General features: G+C 44.0%; 1 protein-coding gene across 1 annotated transcript in view; it reads right to left on the bottom strand.

The window, feature by feature from the left end:
- LOC122802386 (centrosomal protein of 57 kDa-like) overlaps positions 1 to 24897 on the bottom strand; it is a 382865-nt gene that overhangs the window by 247675 nt on the left and 110293 nt on the right. The window contains exon 3 of the mRNA XM_044072013.1: positions 13322 to 13466. Coding sequence (XP_043927948.1) covers positions 13322 to 13466 — 145 coding nt within the window. The remainder of the gene's footprint in view (positions 1 to 13321; positions 13467 to 24897) is intronic.

Raw genomic sequence — 24897 nt, forward strand, 5'->3', positions numbered from 1 at the left:
TACCTGGAATCTGCTTCCCAAGGTGAGAGTAACAAAATCTTATCCCATGGGCAATCCATTTGGAAATAGTTTGTTTAGAGATAGCCTTGCCTAGAGAACTGGAGGCATAAGAGATAAGCAACTGATCAGATTTTCTGAAATCTTTAGTTCTGTCCAGGTAAAACCGTAGCTGTCTGTGTACGTCCAATGAATGCAAAATCCTTTCCCCTTTGTTTTGAGGATTTGGAAAGAAAGTAGGAAGGGGAATAGTCTGATTTAAAGCCACTTTAGAAACCACCTTAGGCATAAATGTAGGATTGGTCCTCAAGGCAACTCTGTCTTGGTGGAAAATAAGGTATGGTTCCACAGCCATGAGAGATTGCAACTCTGACACCCTTCTGGCAGAAGTCAATGCTAATAAAATAGCCGTCTTCCAGGATAAGAACTTGATATCCGAAGCAGCAGCAGGCTCAATGGGAGGTAAAGTTAGTTTCTCCAAAACATAATTAAGATCCCAAGCAGGAACAGGAGGAGTTCTAGGAGGTCTTAAATTCTTAGCCCCTCTCAAGAATCGTATCACCAGCTGGTGAGAGAAGATGGGAGGATCAGTGTTGTAATGAGCCGAGATTGCAGAAGCATGTATTTTAATGGAAGAAAAGGAGAGGCCTTTAAGCAAAAGGTCAGAGAGGTAAAGTAAAATGGAAGAAATGTCAGGTAAAAGAGGATCTGAACCTCGATCCCGCATTCAAATACAAAATCTTTTCCATTTAGAAGCATAAGATTTTCTAGTGCTAGGGCACCTATCTTCTAAGAGAACATCCAAAACTTGTTTGGGAAAAGCAGAAGGAATCAAAGGCCCTTGTAGAGCCAAGCTGCCAGGCAAAGAGTCTTGATTTGAGAGTGTAGCATCTGACCCTGATGCTGGGACAGAAGAGAAGGAAACAGAGGCAGAATCCATGGAGGTTCCAAAAACGGGCGTCAAAGTTGGATACCAAAACTGCAGAGGCCAATTTGGAGCTATCAAAATGATAATCTTGGGGTTGTCCTGTTTTATTTTCAGTAACACCAGAGGCAGAAGAGGAGGAGGAGGGAAGGCGTATCCTGAAAGATTCCTCCAGCTGAAAGACAGGGCATCCACTTTCCAAGCTGTTTTGTGGAAGGACCTGGTGCAGAAGAGAGGCAGCTGATGATTGAGATGGGATGCAAACAGATCTATCCGAGGGCAACCCCAAACTGTCGTAATCCTGCTGAATAAGTTGGGGTCTAGCATACATTCGTGAGGATCCAAAAGATTTCTGCTTAGGCTGTCTGCTAAGAGATTCTGTTTTCCTGGAATGAATTGAGCTTGAAGATGCAGATTCAGATTTAGAGCTGTGTCCCATAAACTCATGGCTACTCTGCAAAGGGGATATGAGTGAGAGCCTCCCTGCTTGTTTATGTGCCACATGACTGTGGTATTGTCTGTGCGAATCAGAAGATGTCCTGGTTGCAAAAGATTCAGGGAGGCTAGAAGAGCATTTTGGACTGCCAACATTTCCTTCAAGTTGATGTGCCAGGGAAGATGCTTCTTTGTCCAATAGCCCTGCTGGCAATTGTTTAGGTAATGAGCTCCCCAAGCATAATCCGAGGCATCTGTGGTTATGATCTGAGCAGGATGAGGTAGACGAAAGGGATTCCCTTCATTTAAAGCACAAGCCCTGGACCACCAAAGGAACTCCTTTTGGAGGCAGGGAGTCAGAGGTATCATTGTTTCCAGGCTGTGGTAATGCTGAGACCATACACTCTTTAGGTACCATTGAAGTTCTCATATGAAGCCTTGCATTTGGAATCAACAGGATGCAAGAAGCCATGTAGCCCAACGCCTGCAGGAATTTCCTTGCAGTGAGCTGAGTTAAAGTAGCCAAGGTCTTGGAAATTGATGCCAGCTGTACTTGTTTTTCTGGAGTATGGAAGGCCCTTTGTAGGCTTGTGTTTAGAAGAGCTCCCAAAAAGATCATTTGTTGAGAGGGGATCAAATGTGACTTTGTGTTCACTGAAAATCCCAGTAAAAGGAGAAGACGCTGAACAAACTGCAGATGTTGAAGTAAAAGATCCTTGCTGTCCGCCTGAATAAGGCAGTCGTCCAGGTAGGGGTACATTTGAATTCCTTGGAGTCTGCAATAAGCTACTACTGGAGCCAGACACTTGGTAAAGACTCTGGGCGCAGTAGATAAGCCAAAGGGCAGTACAGAGAATTGAAAGCGTCTCGAACCTGCCTTGAATCGGAGGTATTTTCTGCATTTCTGTCTGATGGGAATGTGTAAATAGGCTTCCTTCAAGTCCAATGTCACCATCCAAGCATCCTGGGAGAGCATGGGAAGAAGTTGTTGCAGAGTAAGCATCTTGAATTTTGGAATCTCCACAAAGGTATTTGACACAGAGGTCCAGAATAGGTCTCCATGAGTTTTGTTTCCTTGGGACCAGAAATAGTCTGGAGTAAAAACCTTTTCCAATCTCTGGAAGTGGAACAGGCTCTATGGCTTTCATGGCCAATAAGGCGTCCACTTGATTTAAGGCCTCTTGGCCTCTGACCATTGATGTTTTGGCAGATCCGGCCAACCCGAAGACCTTGGCAGAGTATGAAAGTGGAATTTGTAGCCTCTTAAAATCACGTCTAAAACCCATTTGTCCTGGGTAATATGAGTCCAATTTTGGTAGAAGAGAGAAAGTTTTCCTCAGAGGGGCTTTCAGGCAAGGAGGACCTGTAGCCCAACGGAGAGAGTTCATTGGGTCTGCTGCTTTTGTGATTGAGGTCTGTCTTCTCCCCTTCTAGGTGAAGAAGCAGTCCATTGTCTGGACCTGTAAGAGGCCTGAGCCTGCCCCCGACCTCTGGAGCGTCTATATCTTCCCCTATGAGGCCTGGCAGACGTGGGAAAGGACCAATTCTTGGAGGGCCAATTTCTAGAAAATCTAGGAGGCTGAACTTGTAAAAAATCTTTAACAGTCTGCATAGATTTTGCTTTTTCTTCCATCTTTTTAATAACCTCCTCAGCCTTGGATCCAAATAAAACATCACGCTGAACAGGGGCATCTAACAGTTTAGCCTTAACCTGTTCTGGTAAATTCTGCTCACAAAGCCAAGCACGTCTCCTGATAACAGTACCAGAGGCTGCGGCCCTGCAAGAAGCTTCTAAGGCATCAAAACCACAAAGTAAACTATGTTTGCTAACTTGTTCAGTTGCATGCAATACATCCTGTAATTCCTTGTCCTCTGCACATGCAGGAAAGGTAGAGAGCTTTTGCTTTAGAACAGACAAAAGAAATTGCTGATACTTGAACATGTGAAATTGGCAATTTAAAGCTCTAATAGAAAGGGTAGCAGAAGTGTAAACATTTTTGCCCCACCTGTCCAAGGCACGAAAATCCTTTTCAGAGGGAATAGGATTTTTAGATGAAGCGGCCTTAGCAGCCCTAGAACCCTGAGAAATGGTTTCAGGATCAGCAGAAGGGTTCTTAAATAAGAATTGATGGGAGTCAGGGACTCTGTAAAATCTATCAGGCTTAGGAGGAGCAGGCGGCAAGGAATCGGGATTTAGGTTAGCTTCAGAAAAAACATCATCCACAATATCAAGTAAAGGAGGAATAGCCAAAGGTCTGTGTTGAGGAAAAAGGAGAAATTCCCCAAGTCTCTTCTTGGAAGCAGAGTAATCCTGACCTTCCCAATGAAAATGCTCCCTCATCTCATGTAAGGTTTCCCCAAAAGAGAAATCTTCAGGGAGAGAAGCAGAGGGAATAGAGTCCTCTGCATCAGAATCCTCATAAGGAGGAAAAGAATAATCCTGGTCAGAGGAAGAGACCGAAGACACAGAAGCCTGATCAGATGAATCATAAGGAATATCCTGTCTAGGCCTTTTTTCTGGAGGAGGGTGAGAACCCCTAATCATTGTAAGTAAATCTTCAGCCATCCGAAGTAATTGCTTCTTGGACTTGGGAGCTGTATCCGAGGAAGCTTGAGAAGAAACCTTTGGTTTAACAGGAGTCTTTGACTTTGCCTTTGTAGAGATAGTGATATTAGAAGGCCTGAAAACCCCCTCAGAAGCCGGTACCTGCACAGCGGTTCCGGACCCATCTGAAGGAGCAACGTCCGAAGGTCCTGCAGCAGCTGAAATACTAGGCCTAGAAGGCTCCGTCCGTATCGGCTATCGGTTCCGAAGTGGCGGACGACAGGGGCTGCAAAAGCACCTCACTGACTACCGCCGAAACCGAAGCTGGCTCCGGCTGCAAAATATCATGTTTGGACCTCGGAGGCCTATCCTTGTCTTTGCGTTTCTTTTGAATTGCGGTTGTCGGTAAAGTATCCGACGACATCCTATAATTGAATCATCTACCGAAATAATTCAAGGCCCAATCTTACCTACGCTTGATAGTGCAAGAATTAAACCTGGCACAGAACATACAGCAAGAAACGTCGTGGTCAGGGCCTAAGCAAGGTAGACAGTAAGAGTGGAAATCTTTATGAGGTATTTGTTTTCCACACAATATACAATTATTAACTTTTTCTGACATCGGGGGAGCAAGAAAAAAAGTTTCCCCAACAGGGTACTTAGCTTGAGAAGAAAAGTAGAAAACTTCGGACCGAAGACAATCAAAGCACGTTGTCTGAAATCGCCAACCAACGACTTGCGAGCTGCTTTCCACCGCACGGCAAGAAAGACTGGAGAAGATGGCGTCGGCTGTCAGCTTTATACCACTGCGTTCTGACGTCAGGGTGCTTGCTGGTACAGCCGACGCTGGACCCAGACTTTGGGATTCTGGCCGACCTCGGGCTGCCTGCTGGCAGGATCACCCTACAGTTATGACTGCAACAGTGAAACACGAAGAACATCAGCAACAGACGCAGAAATCCCAAGACTCTGGTATTCGAGCAGACTGAGGGCTACCTGCAGGCAGATAACCCAAGTGTGATGACTGCAATAGTGAAACACGAAGAACATCCAGTTCCTTCTCTAGGGATTGGGAATGCTGCACCCACATGTTCTTTAGTTACTGCAGAACATTTTCATATGAAGTCTTGCCAAGGTAGCATTAGAATGATTCCACCATATAACCTATTGTCCTAAAGAACTTCCTAGGTGTAAGGGCTGCCATTAGTGGTTACTGCAAGAAAGTCCTACAGAAAATTACTTTTACTGATGGTAGAAGACTCTCTTCAGGGATGTGTGCAGTAAGGGCCCCAAAGACTGGGATTTGGTAACTTCAGAGAGAATCCCAAGTTCTTTGACACAAATGAGGGCATACTCCAGTTCCTCTTTGGATTGGGATTATAAAAGGTAGTTGTTGAACTATGGGTAAATGTGAATGCCTCTAGATTTTAAGAAAGCCACCAGTGAGGCTAGACACTTTATAAAGACTAAGCAGTACCTGACCCAAAGGGTAATGACAAACTGGAAAGTGGTAATACCCTGTTGTGAACCTTAGGACTCCTTATGTACTGTTTTGTATACTGGCAGATGCCTAGGGTGACCATAAAATCTCTGTGTATTAACAAAGGAAGGCCAGACTGCAAAGTAAACATTTTAAACATTGGGTACTTTCAGTTAAAATAAAAAAAATAAATAAAGGCTCCAAAGGTCCAGAAGTTGCCTTCATAACCTCTCTTTCTCTTGGGTACCAGGAGCAAATTGAAGATGAACCCTTTTCACTGCTCTTCTAGTGGTACTTTTACTGCTCCTTGGGTCATCAGGGTATAAAACAGATGGGAAGGCCAACTTCAGCTGATCCCCTTGAACTGGAGGCATCCCCCATGGAATGCAGGCGGTCTTAAAACTCTTTTTTCTACATCAAAGTGATAATATCCAAGGTCAATTTGGCTGTCAATCTCTCTGCCCAGTTCTTTCTGAAAAGGGTCTGCCTGCCTCTAGGAGATGGAGAGAATGGGCATGCCAGAGAAGGAGATGAGGAGGTAGGGCCTATGTCACTATGACTGATCAGACAGGACTGCAAAATTGTTGCAAGCAGGCCTTCCAGTTATAATGCTCCTTCATTAAGTTGTGGGTCTTACTCAAAGGAGAAGTCATCCAAGAGACTGAAGAAACTCTCCATCAATAAAACCAGTGTCAGAGAGGGGAGATCAGACACTTCTCTTGGGGAATAAAATCCTCTCTTCCTTTTACTGGACTGGGATCCCATAGTGGGTGGCAGTGGGGAGGGGGTTGGGGAGAGCCTTCTGTAAGCTCTGCCATATTCCAAAAACCTCTTCCACCCATTTCTTAAACAAATTGAAGACGTCTTGCTGCATAAAGGGAAAAACAGCTGTCAGAGTACCCAATGCCTTCAGGGACTGAGACATTACAGATGTGTGTAATTCAAACATTCGAGCTTCCAAGAGAGAAGAGTGGTATGGGGCCCGGAAACAGCTGCACAGGTTTTCTTAGACAACTGACTAAGATCCATCACCCTACCTCAACTGTGAATATCACACACTGTCAGTGATGGAACAGCCATGTCCTGTTTTCCAGTGGTAGACATTGCTTCTATGCAAATACTAGAGACACACACTGGAGAATGCAGCCTCACCATTCATGGAGCTTACGCGATGCAAACAGGCACAGTAAGATGTAGTAGAAGCAAACAATATGTCCAACTCCCCAGGGGCTTTAGCAAATAGTAGCGGAAACAGACACCAAAACTGGAGGTTTCAAACCAACCTCACAGGAGTCTACATCCTGAGGACTATATCATGTTATATATAAAACAGAATTCACCAACAGTCCAACCAAAAAAGAGTGTGAAATATAGCCACAAACAGCTTTAACGACAGCACAGCACAAATCCCAAATATCCAGTAAGCACTTTCGTCAGACAATTGACTTCTTCAGACTGAATAATTGTTAACCACAATTCATACTTACACAAAAACAAGTTTGCAATCATTCTATTAAGCAATCATACAATTAACTAATCTAATTAAAAAATCCTTTTTAACATCCTTGTCACACCCAGTGCAAATCTTAACATCTTCAACTCTGTCACGTCAAGCTCCGACTCCTGACTTTTTGTCAATGCCACTGTCTCCAACCCATATAACATAGCTGGTCTCACTACTCTCTTGTAGACCTTCCCTTTCAGTCTTATTGGTAACTTGTCTGTCACAAATCACTCCTGACACTTCTCCACCCACTCCATCCTGCCTGTACTCTCTCTACCTCTCTTCCACACTCCCCATTACTCTGTACTGTTGATCTCAAGTATTTAAACTCATCCACCTTCGCCACCTCTACTCCCTGCATCCTCACCATTCCTCTATCCTCCCTCTCATTCACACGCATATATTCTGTCTTAGTCCTGCTGACCTTCATTCCTCTTCTCTCTAGAGCATATCTCCACCTCTCCAGGGTCTCCTCCACCTGTTCCCTACTCTCACTACAGATCACAACGTCATCTGCAATCATAGTCCACGGGGACTCCTGTCTGATCTCGTCTGTCAACCTGTCCATCACCATTGCAAATAAGAAAGGGCTCAGAGCTGATCCTTCATGTAATCCCACCTCCACCTTAAACGCATCAGTCACTCCCACCACAGATCTCACTGCTGTCACACTACCCTCGTACAATATCCTGCACCACTCTTACATACTTCTCTGACACTCCCGACTTCCTCATAGAGTACCACAACTCCTCTCTAGGCACCCTGTCATATTCTCTCTCTAAATCCACAAAGACACAAGGCAACCCCTTCTGACTATCTCTGTACTTCTCCATCAACACTGAGCAAACATCGCATCTGTAGTGCTCTTTCCTGGCATGAAACCATACCGCTGATCACTAATCACCACCTCCCTTCTTAACCTAGCTTTCACTACTCTTTCCCATAACTTCATGCTGTGACTGATCAATTTAATCCCTCTGTAGTTACTGCAGCTCTGCACACCACCCTTATTCTTAAAAATCAGTACCAAAACACTTTCTCCATTCCTCTGGCATCCTCTCACTTTCCAAGATTTCATTAAACAACCTAGTTAAAAACTCCACTGCTATTTCACCTAAACACCTCCATGCTTCCACAGGTATGTTTATCTGGACCAACAGCCTTTCCATTCTTCATCCTCTTCATAGCTATACTTGCTTCCTCCTTGCTAATCCACTGCACTTCATGATTCACTATCTGCACATCATCCAACCTTCTCTCCCTCTCATTCTGTTCATTAATCAGCCCCTCAAAGTACTCTTTCCATCTGTTCAACATACTCTCCTCTTGCTTGTGAGTACATTTCCCTCATTATTCTTTATCACCCTTACCTGCTGCACATCTTTTCTAGCTCGGTCCCTCTGTCTAGCCAACCGGTACAGGTCCTTTTTCTCCCTCCTTAGTGTCCAACCTTTCATACAACTCTTCATACGCCTTATCTTTAGCCTTTGCCACCTCTCTGCCATGCACCTCATCTCCTTGTACTCTTGTCTACTTTCTTCATCTCTCTGACAATCCCACTTCTTCGCCAGCCTCTTTCTCTGTATACTTTCCTGTACTTCATTCCGGCACCAGGTCTCCATGTCCTCCTTCCTCTTTCCAGATGTCACACCAAGCTCCATTCTAGCCATCTCTCTTACTAGCTCAGGTATAGTTACGCAGCTATTCGGTAACTTCACTGTCACCCAGTGCCTGTCTTAACTCTTCCCCGAACTCCACCTCACAATTACCTTTTTTCAATTTCCACCATTTGATCCTTGGTGCTGCCCTCACACTCATCCTCCTCTTCTTGATTACCAATGTCATCCTACAAACCACCATCCTATGCTGCCTAAATACACTTTCCCCTGCCACCACTTTACAGTCTCCAATCTCCTTCAGACTGGCCCTTCTACATAAGATGTAATCCACCTGTGTGCATCTTCCTCCACTCTTGTGTGTCACCCTATGCTCCCCTCCCTCTTGTTAAAATACATATTCACCACAACCATGTCCATCATTTTCGCAAAATCCACTACCATCTGACTTTCTGCATTCCTTTGCTTAACACCATACCTACCCCATCACTTCCTCATCCCCTTAGAACTTAGGAACCTGACAAAAAAACAAATCAAGGACAAAAAATAATTCTATCAAACCCCAGCAACTGCTCCAAAGTCAAGTCCCTCTAAGTTTTGGCATGCAATTAATCAAATTCTCCATCCTGGCAACCCTTCCTTTCCAACCCCCTACCCTACAAAAACACCACAAGAAACTGACTATCTTCAACTCTCACGTTATTGAATCTATCAAGAAGATGCTACCCTACAACTCCCTAAATACCAACACACTAACCTCTCCCAGCCCTACTGTCTCCTCAAACTCCAGTAATCCATTCTCTCAAACCTGTACCTACCAGCTACATCAAAACTCTGTTCAGCAAAATAAAACCCTGTTCTCTTTCCGCAGACAACATTCCTCCCCACTTCCTTCAAGTAGCAGCAAACTCTCTAGCTCTTCCTGTATCCATTCTCATAAACTGCTCCATCTCTGAATCTACAGTTCCTACTATCTGGAAGGACTTCTACACTATACCTATACATAAAGGAGGCAACTCCTCAGAAATCTCAAACTTTAGACCTATAGCTATCCTTTCACCCCTCCCTAAAATCCTGGAAAAATGCATTCACAAACAGGTCATACAACACTTGGTACAAGAAAATTTCCTTACCCCCACTCAGCACGGCATTCGCCCAAAACATAGTACCACCACAGCCCTTCTATCCTTCATTAACACCATCTCTGAAGCAAGAGACAACAAACTGGTCTCCTGCTTATTCCTAGATCTCTTAAAAGCTTTCAACAGTCTCCCACTCTTTCCTTCTAAACAAACTAAGGTCAACTTCTCTACCCCTTACTTTAGAATGGTTTTCTAGCTCTCTCAGACTGTCAACAATTTGTAAAATGGCTCTCTGCTCTCTCCCCCCTCTACCTTTTAAAACTGGTGTGCCCCAAGGTTCTACACTTGGTCCACTTCTCTTCAATATCTTCACTAACCTACTCTATACATCTTGCCCTCAGTCATCACTTGCCCAATATGCGGATGACTCCACAGTTCTATCTATCGTCGATACCCTCACCGAACCTCAACTTACTCAGTCTTCCTTTAACTCAGTTGAAACTTGGCTATCCAACAACTAGCTTTATACTGAATCCTAACAAAACCAAGTTCTTACTTTTTCCTCCCCAAAAACCTTAATCTTAAATCTTCCTTCTCCATACTCTCCCTAAACACACCAATCACAGTCTAACCATCCACTAAACTCTTAGGTGTCTTAATCGATGACAACTAAAATTTGATCTACATGTTAACAGCATCACTAAAACACACTAAAAACTAGGGCTCTTATACAGAAATAAAAAGTTCCTCACCAATAAAGCAAGGACATCACACACACACATGCTTATCTACTACCAAGTCTTATGTACAGCTCCCAACTAACCAACTCATCACTCCTCAATAAGGTAGAATCAACCTATAACAAAAATTGCCAGATTTGTGGCAAACTTTATAGATCACATCACTGTCTCTCTCAAAATCTTACACTGGCTTGAATTTCCCCATCGGCTTTTCTCACACCTTATGGTTGTTCATTCCATCTTATATTAACTCTCTTTCTGTCCCAACCTATCCCCTCTCATCTCCTACTACACTCCTTCCAGGACTTTTCGAAGCTCTGACCAAGACCTACTTCAAACCCATCAACCAAAGAATAAAACTGGCTGCAACTTTTACAGCTACAACCCTGCCAAATCATGGAACAAACTACCCCGAAAAATCAGGACTCTCAAAAATGCTAAGGAATTCAAATCAGCATTAAAAGAGTACCTGAACAGTCTATGATCCTGCAGTTGTACACAGTCTCCATAACTTATTCTCAAGTACTCAACCTTCCTTACCTTTTTTCTCCTTCCCATTTCTCCTATCACAGCAGACTATCTTAAAACCTATATACAATTTCTCCCCCAACTATAAAAACTCACTTTTCCTTTCTCACCCTTAAACACACCATCACTCATCACCTCATTCAACTATCTGTATACTATAACTCCTTCATCCAATACTTCCTAACTATACTGCATTTCCTCTACAACCCCATCTCTGAACCAAAGTCTTACAATTAGTTTGATATATGTGAACCCAAGTAAACTTGCATCGGTTTAAACTTATCCTGTCTGTACTTAACACCATTAGTAATTGTCAATTCATTTAAACTGGTCTGTATGCAATTAATGTCTAATTTGAACACTATTATATGTTAAAATGTTACCTGGAGCCTTTCTCCATACCATCGATGTTTTAGCTTTTCAATTATTGATTTACTTCTTTTTTGTACAATTATATTATGTAAAGTGGAGCTTTTCTCCCCGGGCCTCTGGTGAAAAAGGGCCATCAGCTCAGTCGGACAAACCCGGTCAACAAATGTAAAATAAATAAATAATGCTTCATTTCCAGCTGATTTTGATTTCCATTTTGCAGCAATTGTTTTTGGCAGACAATACCATTAAAAGTAGCAAGGTCTTACTGCGTCTAGGCAATCTAGATCCTGTGCCCATCTCATATCAATCATTTCCTTAGTTATGACCATTTGCTCCCCCTACATTCCTAACAAAGTTTTACTTAAGTGAATTTAAAATCTGCTAGTTACAGTCCCCAAAAACATATTCTTAACTACCTCTCCCTTTCCCATCACACCTCCAGCATTTCCTAGCTGAAAAAAAAAATATTCTGAAGTGTGCTTAGAATATAAAAATACCTGCACCATCTTCAATCTTGAATACTCTACAGCTTGGCAAGCAATTATGTTGCATGTATCTTTCTTTTTTTGTTCACTTGCATTCTGGCATTTATAAGGAAGGTCTTATGGTAATGTTTCTCTTATAACAATTATTTCTGCCTTGTGTATTTCCTGTTATATCTGTGTAACACCAGTTGACAAAATGGTAAAAGAACAACCCTCTCCAACCATTGTCACATATACAAATTATATGTCACAGTGGTTAATTCTACCCCCATCGCAAAAAGGTGCAAGGATTTGTAATATTCACAGCTGAGTTTATCACAGTATGCCTGGGCTACATGGTTTTCCAAAACATAATAAATAAGGCAGAAAAGTGAAATCTGTGTTATGAGGCACTATGAACTTTGTAACTTACTCTCCCCAATGCTGCTAGGATTCCCATTTTCTGTCATAAGTTCTCTTTCAGTCATGCATTGCAGACTTTCATCAGATGTGGGATACTTCATGCATCCCCTTCCTGAACAGCATGCTGACTATATGAATACATTCTACAACTAAAAGACCAGCACTGCAGATCCACACTTTCCTCTGTGCTGACTTGCCAGATCACATTACCTTGCCATCAAAGTACCAAAACTGTTGCTACATATTTGGAACTCAAAATAACACCCCATACAGATCATCACAATGCTTTGCTCTGAAAAGAAAGTTTATGCTTTTTCTGACAAAATAATGTTTATGCTGTCAAGTTCATAAAAGAAAAGGAAAATGAAAACTTGAATAGTCCAGCAGCCAGATGACATCATAGGAAAACTTATGAAATAAGTGTGATCGAATGGGTACAATATATAGTTGCAAAAACAGTCTAGCTGACTTCATAACATATGGGAATAAAACCAGAGACTCATAGGACCTGGGACTGACTAGTGACCATGTGCTAGAGAAGCCTGGCGAGGGAGAATGGTAGCAAGTAATGCTGACTTACAAACTCAAGAGGGAGTGAAATCCAGTTCATTCAATGCTGACATCCATTAGCAGGTTAAAGTGCACAGCATTTGGTTTGCAGATGTACAACTGGCTCTCCCAAGGTGCAATTATGCAGCAACAATCTTCAATGCCCATACATGAAGGCAACTAAAGCACAGGTGATGGAGCAAAAGGCATTCTCTTTGGTAAGTGTACATCAACAATCAGAAGTGGAGTTAGGCACAACTCCACAAAAAATCTGAACCAGACATGGAAGGCAGCCCTCCAGACGTGATTCATCTTCTAAATGCCTGGGTGAAACCGTGGGTTGGCAAGAGGTATTTCCCTCTAGAAAGAGAAGACACCCCTCTCCCAACAAAGTGATATTTGAGAGGAGATTAATGGGTTTACAGAGCACACAGGTAGGCTCAGATGGTCATGTGGCTATGGTCAGCAGTGCCAAAGTAGTCCTAACATCCTGTTCAACCAAAGCTAGAAGTCAGCAACTGCATGCCAAAAGCAGTTTCTTGGCAGCTGGTGTCTCAGCAGCAACAAAAGACAAATTCACTAAAGTAAATGCATAACATCTGGATCAAAACAATAAAAACAAAAAACTGTTTAAAAGTATGTACATATTTCAAGAAGGTACCTGTAATTTGTGCTTCCGAACTTTAGCTATTTGTTCTCCTTTGGCCTCCATTCTTTTTACCAGAGCTTCTAGTTCTCTCTCCAAGTCCTCCCTCATTGCATCAGACTTTGCTGTGGCAATTAGCTTCGTCAGCTCCTGGTGCTCACTGGCAATGAATACAGTACAAAAAATGACGTGTATATATGTAAGCAGTGGCTAGTAGCCAATTAGTTTTACCAATTGCAAAGGGAATCAGTTCAGAGAGAAACAGCATTTGCCAAATCCATAAAAATAAAATCTTCAGTATAAAAGGCAACAAAACTTGACAAAAAAGTAAAAACTAACGAAGCTGGCAGATTGCAAGTAAAATCTTCCCTGCAAAGAGGTAACACTTCATAGAGTTCACAGCAGAGCCCATCATTAAATTGGGGAAATGTATGAATTTCCACACACTTGTTACTCTCACAGGGAATGAGGCATTGCTACAAACCAAGAAAATAAAAAACAGTGCTGCAGCCAATGGCAAAGCAAACATTTTCCAGATGCACTATACATGCACTATACATTTTTTTTTTAAAACAGAAAGTCTTGTTAAAATCTACTGTGCCAAGATCTTGATATTATTCCTTTGTCTATCGTAATGCCACAATTAGCAATAAGCCAAATGAACACCAATTAAGCAAGCAATAAGCCAAATGAACACCAATAAGCAAAGTATTCTGGCAGGATCGGGTGGACTGTCATTAAGGTGTACAAATCCCCCCAGTTAGTGATGGACAGAAACAAAGACCTGGACTACTACAACTCCTGACCATGGCACACACAGGTATCTTGGAAGTGAATCCAGTATTATAAAGAAGCAGCGGTGATACAAATGTTAGACACTGTCACAATCAGCTTTCTGGTAGTAGAAAATACCGGCCAGATAAAAAAGTCATTTATAAACACAACACAGCATCTCACACATTTTCTGAACTACTTGAAAAAATAATCCTGTGCAAGCAAAACATACAGGTCAATAATCACTCTGGACAGATACATTACTTTGGTGGCAGGACAGGTAGCTTACATCCTTCTAAGTTGGGAACTGCTGATTGAGGGCTCAGTGTCTGTTATTCTAAAAGTGTATTAGTTCTGGTTTAAGCACTTGGGCTTCAGGCCAGTTATTTTACATTAAGAAGGTTCGTGGTCTGCACTCTTGTGGGAGGAGAGGCTGGACTCTGCCCTTCTGAGCTGGGAATTTCTGGTTAAAGGCTTATAGTGCCTGCATATTTGAACTGTTTCTTACTGGAATTGGTACACCTTGTTTGCTGTAGCATAGACTAGATCCAGGCCCGCTGAATCTAGCTTTGTTTGCATGCTTGTTTTTTCCCTGAAACGCTAATTCCACCTAAAACATGGCTTTTCAGCGCTTCTGTGGATCCCTAGTGACATCTGCAATGCTTACTGTAATTATTTCCTTGTTTCACTTGAAAGAAAGATACTGTTTGTCATTTTTGCATTTAAGTTACCTGTAACACATTGCATTTAAGTTACCTGGCACTTGCTCACTAAAGCAATTATACAAGTCAGCACAAAAAAATTAAAAGCACTACACCCTCACAAACTCCCCCTGAGTACCTTGTTCCCCATTGGCCCTTTTATTTTTCAATTATAAAGGAATTCCCAATACTATTCTAGCATGCCCAAAGGTCAGTTGTCAATCTCCTCTCCAGTCCAGCTGGTGAATCTGGGAATAGAGGCAATGTTACAACTGCCTCATGTACACGGACAACCCTTTCCTCCTCCCAACAAATTCCAGCACATGTGAGAGATGCAACCATATAGCCAAACTGGAGGCTAAGCTCTCTCAACTCAGTACTGGCGAAACCTATCAGGAGGAGAAGGAAACCACTCTCACTACAATTCCAGTCTCATAGACCTACCACGACAGCAAACCAAACACACAAAAACATACTCGGGAGGCTCTAAATAAAAATCTGCCTAAGCAGCAGAGACCTCCAAAGCAGACACCCAAGCAACCGCTACCCCAAAACAAAACACATGCAACACAACTCACAAAGCCAGTGTGCCGAACAGTCACAGCCCTTAAGGCTAAACACACCTGATACACTTGTAATAGGTGACTATCGTCAGGCACACTGATGTCCCACTCACCAGAGAAGGTCACGGTGAGCTGCCTGTTGGGCGCTAGTATCCGCCACATAACACAAGCACTCAGGTCACTCCAAGGCAAGTACAGATATGACTCAGTCATTGTCCATGCTGGTGTGAATGACCTGAGACGTACCTCCCTGGACTACATGAAGAGAGACAGAGGAGCTCTCTGAGCATGTGGCCCAGGCCGGTATGACCCTGACCTTGAGTAGCATCTTACCCTCACCAAGAATGATGCCACAATATGAAGACAAGATGTTCAATTTCAACAATTGGCTTAAGTATTGGTGTCATTCAAAGGGGATCCAATGCCTGTCAGCCTGGGATGACATGCTCGACAAGCCACAATGCTTTGCTAGGGACAGCTTGCACCTGTCACCCCTGGGCTTTCGGATATTGGCAAAGGCTCTTGCTACCCCCATAGTGCGTTTTTTAGGCAAGGCTCAAAAAACGAACCCACCTCCATAGGTATCACAAGGGATAAGAAACTGAGTAATGCTACTCAACGCCAGAAGTATAAACCTCAAGATGCATGCACTCGAAACTCTCCTTAGCATGGAGAACATTGATATCTGTGAAGTAACAGAAACCTGGTTCAAGGCTCCCCAGAGCACCCCAGCACTACCAGGTTATACCTCATACCATGCTTTTCAGCCCAAAAACTTGGACCAAACCAGAAAAGGAGGGGGGAGTATCAATATTTGTCAAATATACCCACACACCTCCAGGTTGGTGGCACAGCACGAAGCATCAGAGACTATCCATGTGCAACTAACAGTGGGTAAAACTGCCTTCCAGTTTATAGCCTGCTACAGACCACCCTCCCAAACCCAGGAACCCCACTCGGCCTTCCTGAGAACACTGGAATATAATGAAGGTCTCTCCAAACACCATTATATTGGGTGACTTCAACTATCCAAACAGACTGGGAGCATTACTCTAGCTCCAACACCCTAGCTCAAAGGTTCCTAGAATTTATAAACTCAAATGCTATGGAACAACTTGTTACCACTCCCACAAGAGGGGAAAACATACTGGACCTTATCACCAACATGGGGACTCTATGCTCCAGACCAGAAGTGTATCCCTCACTGGTAAGATCAGACCATAAACTAATCTCACTGGATATTCACATCCCGACCCCACCCCCTGCCCAGAAAACCACAGTGAAAAACTTCTCTAAAGCAAATTTCACACTCCTCAAAACTGAGGTGGAATCTGTCAAAGCCCCCGGGCCTGTGGAAAATACGGCCGAGACCGCAGAATCCTTTATAGACGCATTCTATGAACACCTTTAGGAATGCATGGATCATGCAATCCCAAATAAAACCAAGACCCAATCCTCCAAAGGCAGACGTCCTGTCTAGTGGACCCCAGCCACAAACAAACTATACAATAGGAGGAAGCTACTACATGAGAGAGCAAAATCCCAAAAAGGGAAGGCATCTCTGATCAGTGTTAGCAAAAAACTACGGGCACTCAAAAAATAGTCTTAAGACCAGCTTCACTAGAAAAATTGCACAGGGCACTAAAGATAATCACAAGGCTTTCTTTAGTTATGTTAGGAACCTGGGTGGGAATTCCCAGATATGCTCAGAATTAGTCCAAAATGACAAAAAAATACACCGAACCCACAGACATTGCCAACATCCTAGCTGACAGGTTCAGCGCAAACTCCCCACCAAAAGGGCAAATTTCTATCCCAGCAGAGTGCTGCCCCCCTGACATCTCAGATGCTCAAGTAAGAGCCGCCCTCTCCAAAGCAAAAAACACAGCATCAATGGGAGCAGATGGTGTCCCGCGCTGCATCCTACATGAACTCCAAGAAGAGCTAAACCCAAACATAAAACTACTGTTCAACCTCAGCCTTACCACAGGATATGTACCCAAAGAGTGGCATACAGCAACAGTGGTCCCTCTCCACAAAGGTGGTGCCTCAACGGATCCTGGAAACTATCGCCCTATAAGCCTGACTAGCTTGGTCTGCAAAGCTATGGAAAGGATCATCATGGACCTCATAAAAAAAGATATTGGGGACCTACAGACACTGGATCCTACCCAGTTCGGCTTTGTTAGGGGCAGATCCTGCCTCTTAAACCTGGTCAATTTCTTTGAAACAGTCACCAAGGCCACTGACTAGGCGAAGGTGGTCCACACAGCCTACCTGGACCTCGCAAAAGCCTTCTATACAATACCCCCACTCGGGCATTATAGATAAGCTCACCAGCTTAAATAAAACCCCCTATGTCACTAGATGGGTTGCAAACTGGCTCAAGGACAGAACCCACATGGTTAGAATTGCTGGAGCCATGTCAGACTCCAAGCCAGTTACAAGCGGCGTCCCACAAGGCTCAGTCCTGGGACCTCTCCTGTTCGGTATATATTTCTCGGAGGTACAGGCAAACACAGAAGGACTGTGGCTGACCAAGTTCGCAGATGACTGCAAACTGGGCGCTATAATCTACTCTCCAGCCGACACAAGCATCCTCCAAAAGGGCCTCAGAAACAGACAACTGGTGCCAGAGCCATGGCCTCAAGCTAAACGCCAAAAAGTGTAGAGTCATCCCCTTTGGCAAAAACAAAGTGCCCACAAATTACCACATAGGTGGTAATCCATTAAGTACGGAAGAAGTTATTAGGGACCTGGGGACCCAAGTTGATAGCAATCTCTCATTTGACAACCACGTGGCCAAAGTGGTTACAAAAACATTTTATATAGCCCACCTAATCATGAAGGGATTCACATCTAGATCAGGGGAGGTCATCGTGCCTCTTTACTCATCCCTCATCAGGCCCATAATTGAGTATAATGCACCTTTTGGGATGTACCTTACCAGACACCTGCAGCAACTGGAAAGACCCCAAAAGTACCTCACCAAGAGGATCAAAGGGCTCAAACAGATGCCATATGCTGCCCGGTTAAAGAAACTCCAGCTCTACTCAGTGGCATACCGCCTGCTCAGAGGCGATCTGTGCCTGACGTATAAAGCCATGTCCAACCCGGAATTAATGGACATGCTGCACCTCAGAAAATCCAAATCCCATCGAGCTACGCTCGAGAAACTTGAACCTCAGCACTGAAATAAATAGGACATGCTGGAGGGACAGATTCATAACCCAGAGGCTCCCTTCACTCTGGAATAAAATCCCAGTCCAGGCTAGGCAGAGTCCCTCGTTGACCCTCTTCAAGAGGAATCTTGATGAGTGGATGGGGGATCGTAGGTTTACCCCGGGTATCACTTCTGTGTCACTGTTAGACAGAGGCACAGTATACTAACCTCGAAAAAGGGCATAGCAAAATTAATTTTAAAATGGGTGGCGAAAGCCAAACACTCTGGCTAGGCTTATAAATGCCCTAGGGCAGATAGCCTAGTATGAACCTAGTATGAACCTATGAACCTATTACTGAAAAAAAAAGGACAGAGCAATTTAATGCAGGCATAAAACAGACTAGAAAGAAAATATTAAGCTGCATAAAAACCTGGAAAGTCAGATATTCACAGGTACTCTTCAAGAAGAGCTGAACCCACAGACTGACAAACACATTTATTTCACCACGTCTTGATGTTTCCTATATTTCACCACCACTTTTGGACTATTTTTTATGTTTTTAAATGCTTGCTCTGCTCAGTGACCAAAACTGTCCACTCAAGAAAGGCTGGACTTGAGTTCCAGGGAAAACAAGTCTTGGCCATGGGCAGCTACATGTAGGTGCCTTATCTTGTTTAGCCCTGGGCAGGCAAGAGATGCAGCACTCCAAAATCTGTGATATTTCTTCCAGGGAGGCTGACTGAATAGAATTGTCCAGGTAAGGGTAGACATGTAATCCCCAAGGTCACAAGATGGGTGCACACCAGTACCAGACATGTTGAAAAACTGTGGGAGACGCTGACAAAAGTACAGTTTTGTACCTACCATAAATGTAGATGTCCGAACTGGATAGCATCTGCAGTCATAACAAATGGGTTGTCCTGTCGTCAGGCAGCCCTTCGGTCGGCTGGATTCCAAAGTCTGGGTCCGGCTTCGGCTGTCGCACTTCACCCGACGTCATCTCTGCTGGTCTTCGGGTATAAAGGCATCAGCCGACGCCATTTTCCTCAGTGTTTCTTGCCCCAGATGCCAGTTGCCCTCTTGGAAGGCTAAATTTTGGATAAATGCCAATGTTTCCAAAAAGGAAGAAGGCAAACACAAAAAATAAGCATGTATGTACATATATACAAACAAATACACCATAAGAGACTCCACAGCTAGCTATTAGGAGGGTAAATACCCTAGGAGTCCCACAGAGGGGAAGGAGGGAGGGTAATCCTGACTGCAGATGCTATCCAGTTCGGACATCTACATTTATGGTAGGTACAAAACTGTACTATGTCCTTCATGGATGCATCTGCAGTCATAACAAATGGGTAGAATACCATAGTCAACTAGGGGAGGAGGAAGAAAAATTATGGTGTGGTTAGGATCCCTTGCAGTACAGCAGTGGCAAACCCTGCTCGGGATCTAGAATATAGAGGTAAATTATAATGCTTGGCAAATGTATGCACGGAGGTCCAAGTAGCCGCCTCAATAATGTCCTTGGTTGCCACTCCTCGTAAGAAAGCTGTGGTAGTGGCTGTAGCCCTTGTAGAATGAGGCCTTATGTTCTGTGGAATTGGTTTTCCATGGTAGGAGTAACAGAATCTTATGCAATTTCCTATCCATTTGAAGATTGTCTGTTTGGAAATTGCTTTTCCTTCCCTTCCTGTTGCATAGGCTACAAAAAGCTGGTCAGTTTTTCTGTTACTTTTGGTTCTGTCCAAGTAGTAGCGTAACTGTCTATGTACATCCAAGGTATGCAGCATTCTTTCCCCTCTGTTTTGTGGATTGAGAAAGAAGGTAGGTAGGTGGATTGCCTGGTTTAAAGACACTCTGGATACCACCTTAGGCATAAATGTAGGATTAGTTCTCATGGACACCCTATCTTGATGGAAGATTAGGAAGGGTTGCACTGCCATTAAGGCCTGTAGTTCCGAAACCTTCCTTGCTGAGGTAATTGCCAGTAGGAAAGCAGTTTTCCATGACAGGTGTTGTAGATCTGCTGTTGCTGCTGGTTCAAACGGAGGGAGTGTCAACTTTTCTAGCACAAAGTTCAAGTCCCATGCTGGTAATGGTGGTTTCCTAGGAGGTTTTACATTCTTGATCCCTCTGAGGAACTGCCTGAGTAGAGGATGTGAAAAGACAGGTGGATCAAAGCTGTATTCTGCTGAAATAGCTGATGCATGTATCTTGATGGAGGAATAGGACAGGCCTGTATGTAGAAGCTCTGCCAAGTACTCCAGAATGTTAGCAATATCTATGTTCGACACATCTTTTCCCCTTTCAGTACTCCAAATGGCAAACCTTTTCCATTTTCCTGCATAGTTCCTTCTTGTTGAAGGTCTGCGGGCTTCAAGGATAATGTCTTTAACCCTTTGGGAAAGATCTGGGTTAGTTGCTGCTATGTGATGTTCCAGGCAGTCAGTTGCAAGGTTTTTAGGTTTGGATGCATGATGTTGTAGTTGTTCTGAGTTAACATCAAAGGCATCAGGGGTATTTGACCACATTTTCTCCCGAGACATGCTCCTCAGCAATGGGTACACCAGTGTTGTCTTGGCCAGTTCGGAGCTATCAGGATTATCCTTGGACGTTCCTCTTTGATTTTTAGTAGTACCTTGTGCATCAAGGGAAGAGGTGGAAATGCATATGCTGTCAGGCCTTTCCAGCTGAAGGAGAGAGAATCCACCTTCCATGCAAGTGGGTGGAATGTTCTTGTGCAGAATTTTTTTTTTTTTTTTTTTTGAGCTGGTGATTGAGCGGGGAAGCGAATAGATCTATTTGTGGCATTCCCCATTTCTTTGTGATGGCCTTGAAGATGTCCGGGTGTAGCATCCATTCGTGAGCATCCGAGGTGGTTCTGCTTAACATGTCTGCTAGGGTGTTCTCTTTTCCAGGTACAAATATTGCCTGTAACTGGATGTTGTAGCTGAGAGCCAGATTCCAAAGGTCCAAAGTCATTCTGCATAGGGGGTATGAATGAGTGCCTCCCTGTTTGTTGATGTACCACATGACTGTGGTGTTGTCTGTCCTTATCATCAAATGGCCTTCTTTGAGGAATGGTCTGAATTTTTGGATTGCCAGTTTTACTGCCAGCATTTCTTTTTGGTTTATGTGCAGGTGCAGCTGGTCCTGAGTTCACAATCCTTGTACGCATTTGTCCAGCATGTGCGCCCCCCCCATCCTAGGTCTGAGGCGTCTGTTGTGATGGTTTGGCTTGCTCGAAAGTTGTGGAAGGGTAAGCCTGGGTTTGACTGGCATGCTTGAGCCCACCATAGGAACTCCTGTTTTAGGCATGGGATTAGTGGTATTTCTGCTTCTAAGCTGTGCCTGTGTTGAGACCATAAATTCTTTAGGTACCACTGTAGCTTTCTCATATGCAGTCTGGCATGTGGGACCAAGATTATGCATGATGCCATGAAGCCCAAGGCCTGCAGAACTTTTCTTGCTGTTAGTTTGTTCTGCTTTGTTAATGTCAAGAAGTAAAGAGGGAGTTCTTTTTGTTTTTCTGCAGTTAGGAATGCCATTTGTTTTACTGTGTCCAATTCCGCGCCCAAGAATGTTCTTGTTTGGGATGGTATCAGCCTTGACTTTTGTAAATTGACTGTGTATCCCAGGGCTTGTAGCAAGTAAATGACCCTTTGTAAATCTGTTGTCAGCTTGCTTTTGTTGTCCGCTTGTAACAGGCAGTCGTCCAGGTATGGATAAATTTGGATTCCCTGTACTCTGCAGTGAGCGATTACTGATGCCAGGCATTTTGTGAATACTCTGGGCGCAGTAGATAAGCCAAAGGGCAATGCTGAGAATTGATAATGCTCTCATCCTGCAAGAAATCTGAGGTATCTTCTGCAATTTGGTCGAATGGGGACGTGCAGGTATGCCTCCTTGAGATCTAGAGTTACCAGCCAACACTCCTTGCCCAGCATGGGAAGAAGTTGCTGTAGGGTCAGCATTTTGAATTTTGGGACAATGATGTATGTGTTTAAGATGGACAGGTCGAGAATAGGTCTCCAACTTTTCTCTTCTTGGTACTAGGAAGAGTCTGGAGTAGAATCCTTTGCCCTGTTCTGTTATTGGTACTCTTTCCACAGCTCTCATCTTTGTTAATTCCGTTATCTGCTGTAGAGCTTCTATTTTTTGATTTGGAGGCAGGTTTGGCATTCCTCTTTTTGAAAATAAGGCTAACTTTCCGCCTAATGGTGCTGCTATTTGCTCCCTGGTAGACGGGGTTAGAGCCAAGTCACTGTGATTGTCCTGTTGCAGTGGCAGTGGTTGTGTCTGTGCCTCAGTTATTGCCTTGCCACTGTCGTCCTCTGTAGGCACCTCCTCTGGATTGATTTCTGCCTCTAGAGCGTCTATTCCTGCCCCTTTGGGATCTTGTGGAGTCAGGAAAGGACCAATTTTTGGCAGGCCAGTTCCTGCTAAACCTTGGGGGCTGAACCTGTAAGAAATCTTTAACTGTTTGTACAGATTTTGCCTTTTCTTCCATTTTCTTCATTACCTGCTGGGCAGGTGTACCAAATAGACTGGCCTTATCCATAGGAGCATCTAATAGCTTTGCTTTAACATGATCCGGTAAGACCTGTTCTTTCAACCATGCATGTCTTCTTATCACTGTGCCAGTCATGGCTGATCTAAATGAAGCCTCCAGTGCATCATAGCCACATTTTAAGGAATGGTTACTAACCTGTTGGATGTTATTCACCATTTCTAATACATATTTCTTATCTAAAGATTCATCAGAGGACAGTTTTTTAGTTAACTGATCAAGCATAAACTCTTGGTATTGGATCATGTGAAACTGACAGTTTAAAGCTCTAGCTGAGAGAGTAGCAGAGGTGTAAACTTTTTTCCCCCATCTCTCTAAGGACCTGGATTCCCTTTCAGAAGGAATAGGGTTTTTTGCTGTGGTCGAGGCTACTGCCTTAGGCCCCTGGGAAATAGTTTCGGGGTCTGCCAGTGGGGCCTTGTATAGGTGGTGATGAGTGTCTGGTACCCTGTAAAATCTATCAGGTTTGGCAGGGGCTGGAGGTAAAGAATCAGGGGCAGTGCAGACATCATTAAATGCATCATCCACAACAGGCAGAACAGGAGGTATAGCTAAGGGCCTATGTTGTGGTAAGTGCAGAAAAGTCCTAAGCCTTTTTCTTGAATCTGAGAAATCTTGTCCCTGCCATTGGAATTGTTCCCTCATGGCATGTAAGGTTTCCCCAAAGGAAAATTCCTCTGGTGGAGAGGCAGCTGGAATGGATTCTTCAGCATCGGAGTCTTCATAAGTAGAAAAAGGATCCTCTGGCTGGTCTGTAATGTCTGAGTCATCCGCAGAATCATCAGAGGACACTGGCTCGGGGGGCTCTGCCCTAGGTCTCTTTTCTGGGGGCTGAGAGGCCCTGTCTGGGTGAGATTGGGATCCCCTAATTAAGGATATTAAATCTTCTGCCAGAGTAAGCATTTGTGAACTAGAAGTGGGCCTGTGTGAGGGAGGTTTAACAGGCATTGATTTAGCAGATTTGGCTGCTTTAGCCCTGGCAAAGGCCTTGATAGACATGGTTGCAGGGGGTCTAGCAGCACCACGTGCTGGGGTAGAGACATCCAAAGGGATGGTGTCTGATAAATCACTAGAAACCACAGTTGTAGGCAAAATTTCTGAGGCCGATTCAGGTAAGGTAGCAGGAGCCTCAGTAGTAGTCATGGATTCGGCTGAAGATTGACCAGTTTTCTCGGTTTCGGCCGAAACCGAGACACTCGGGGCTTGCTTAACCGTGGTTTCGGCCGAAACCGCGGACCGCGAGTGTCGGTCTTTTTCTTTGCGGTTTTTAACAATTTGGGTAGTCGGAGGATCCGGCGGCATAATGTACGCAAAATCTGAGCGAAAAACTGTTCAGCAAACTCCGACCGACGCCTAAGCGTTCGTCGGTTGAAGGAAGCACAGGCCAAACAGGCTGCTACGTCGTGGTCTGGGCCTAAGCAAGGCAGACAGTAAGAGTGGAAATCTTTATGAGGTATTTGTTTCCCACAAGTTAAACAGTTATTGACTTTTTCTGACATCGGCTGAGGCAAGAAAGAGTCCCCAACGGGTAGTTAGCTTTTAGAAGTCTCTGAAGTAGTATTCGGTAGTAGTAATCTCTGGATCTGACCGACCGGCACTTGCGAACAGCTTCTGCTTCGGGTGCCACGCGGCAAGAAAGACTGAGGAAAATGGCGTCGGCTGATGCCTTTATACCCGAAGACCAGCAGAGATGACGTCGGGTGAAGTGCGACATCAGCCGAAGCCGGACCCAGACTTTGGAATCCGGCCGACCGAAGGGCTGCCTGACGACAGGACAACCCATTTGTTATGACTGCAGATGCATCCATGAAGGACATCC

The sequence above is a fragment of the Protopterus annectens genome, chromosome 5.part0, assembly GCF_019279795.1.
Source record: "Protopterus annectens isolate FY-2018-M chromosome 5.part0, PAN1.0, whole genome shotgun sequence".
NCBI classification, from domain to species: Eukaryota; Metazoa; Chordata; order Ceratodontiformes; family Protopteridae; genus Protopterus; species Protopterus annectens.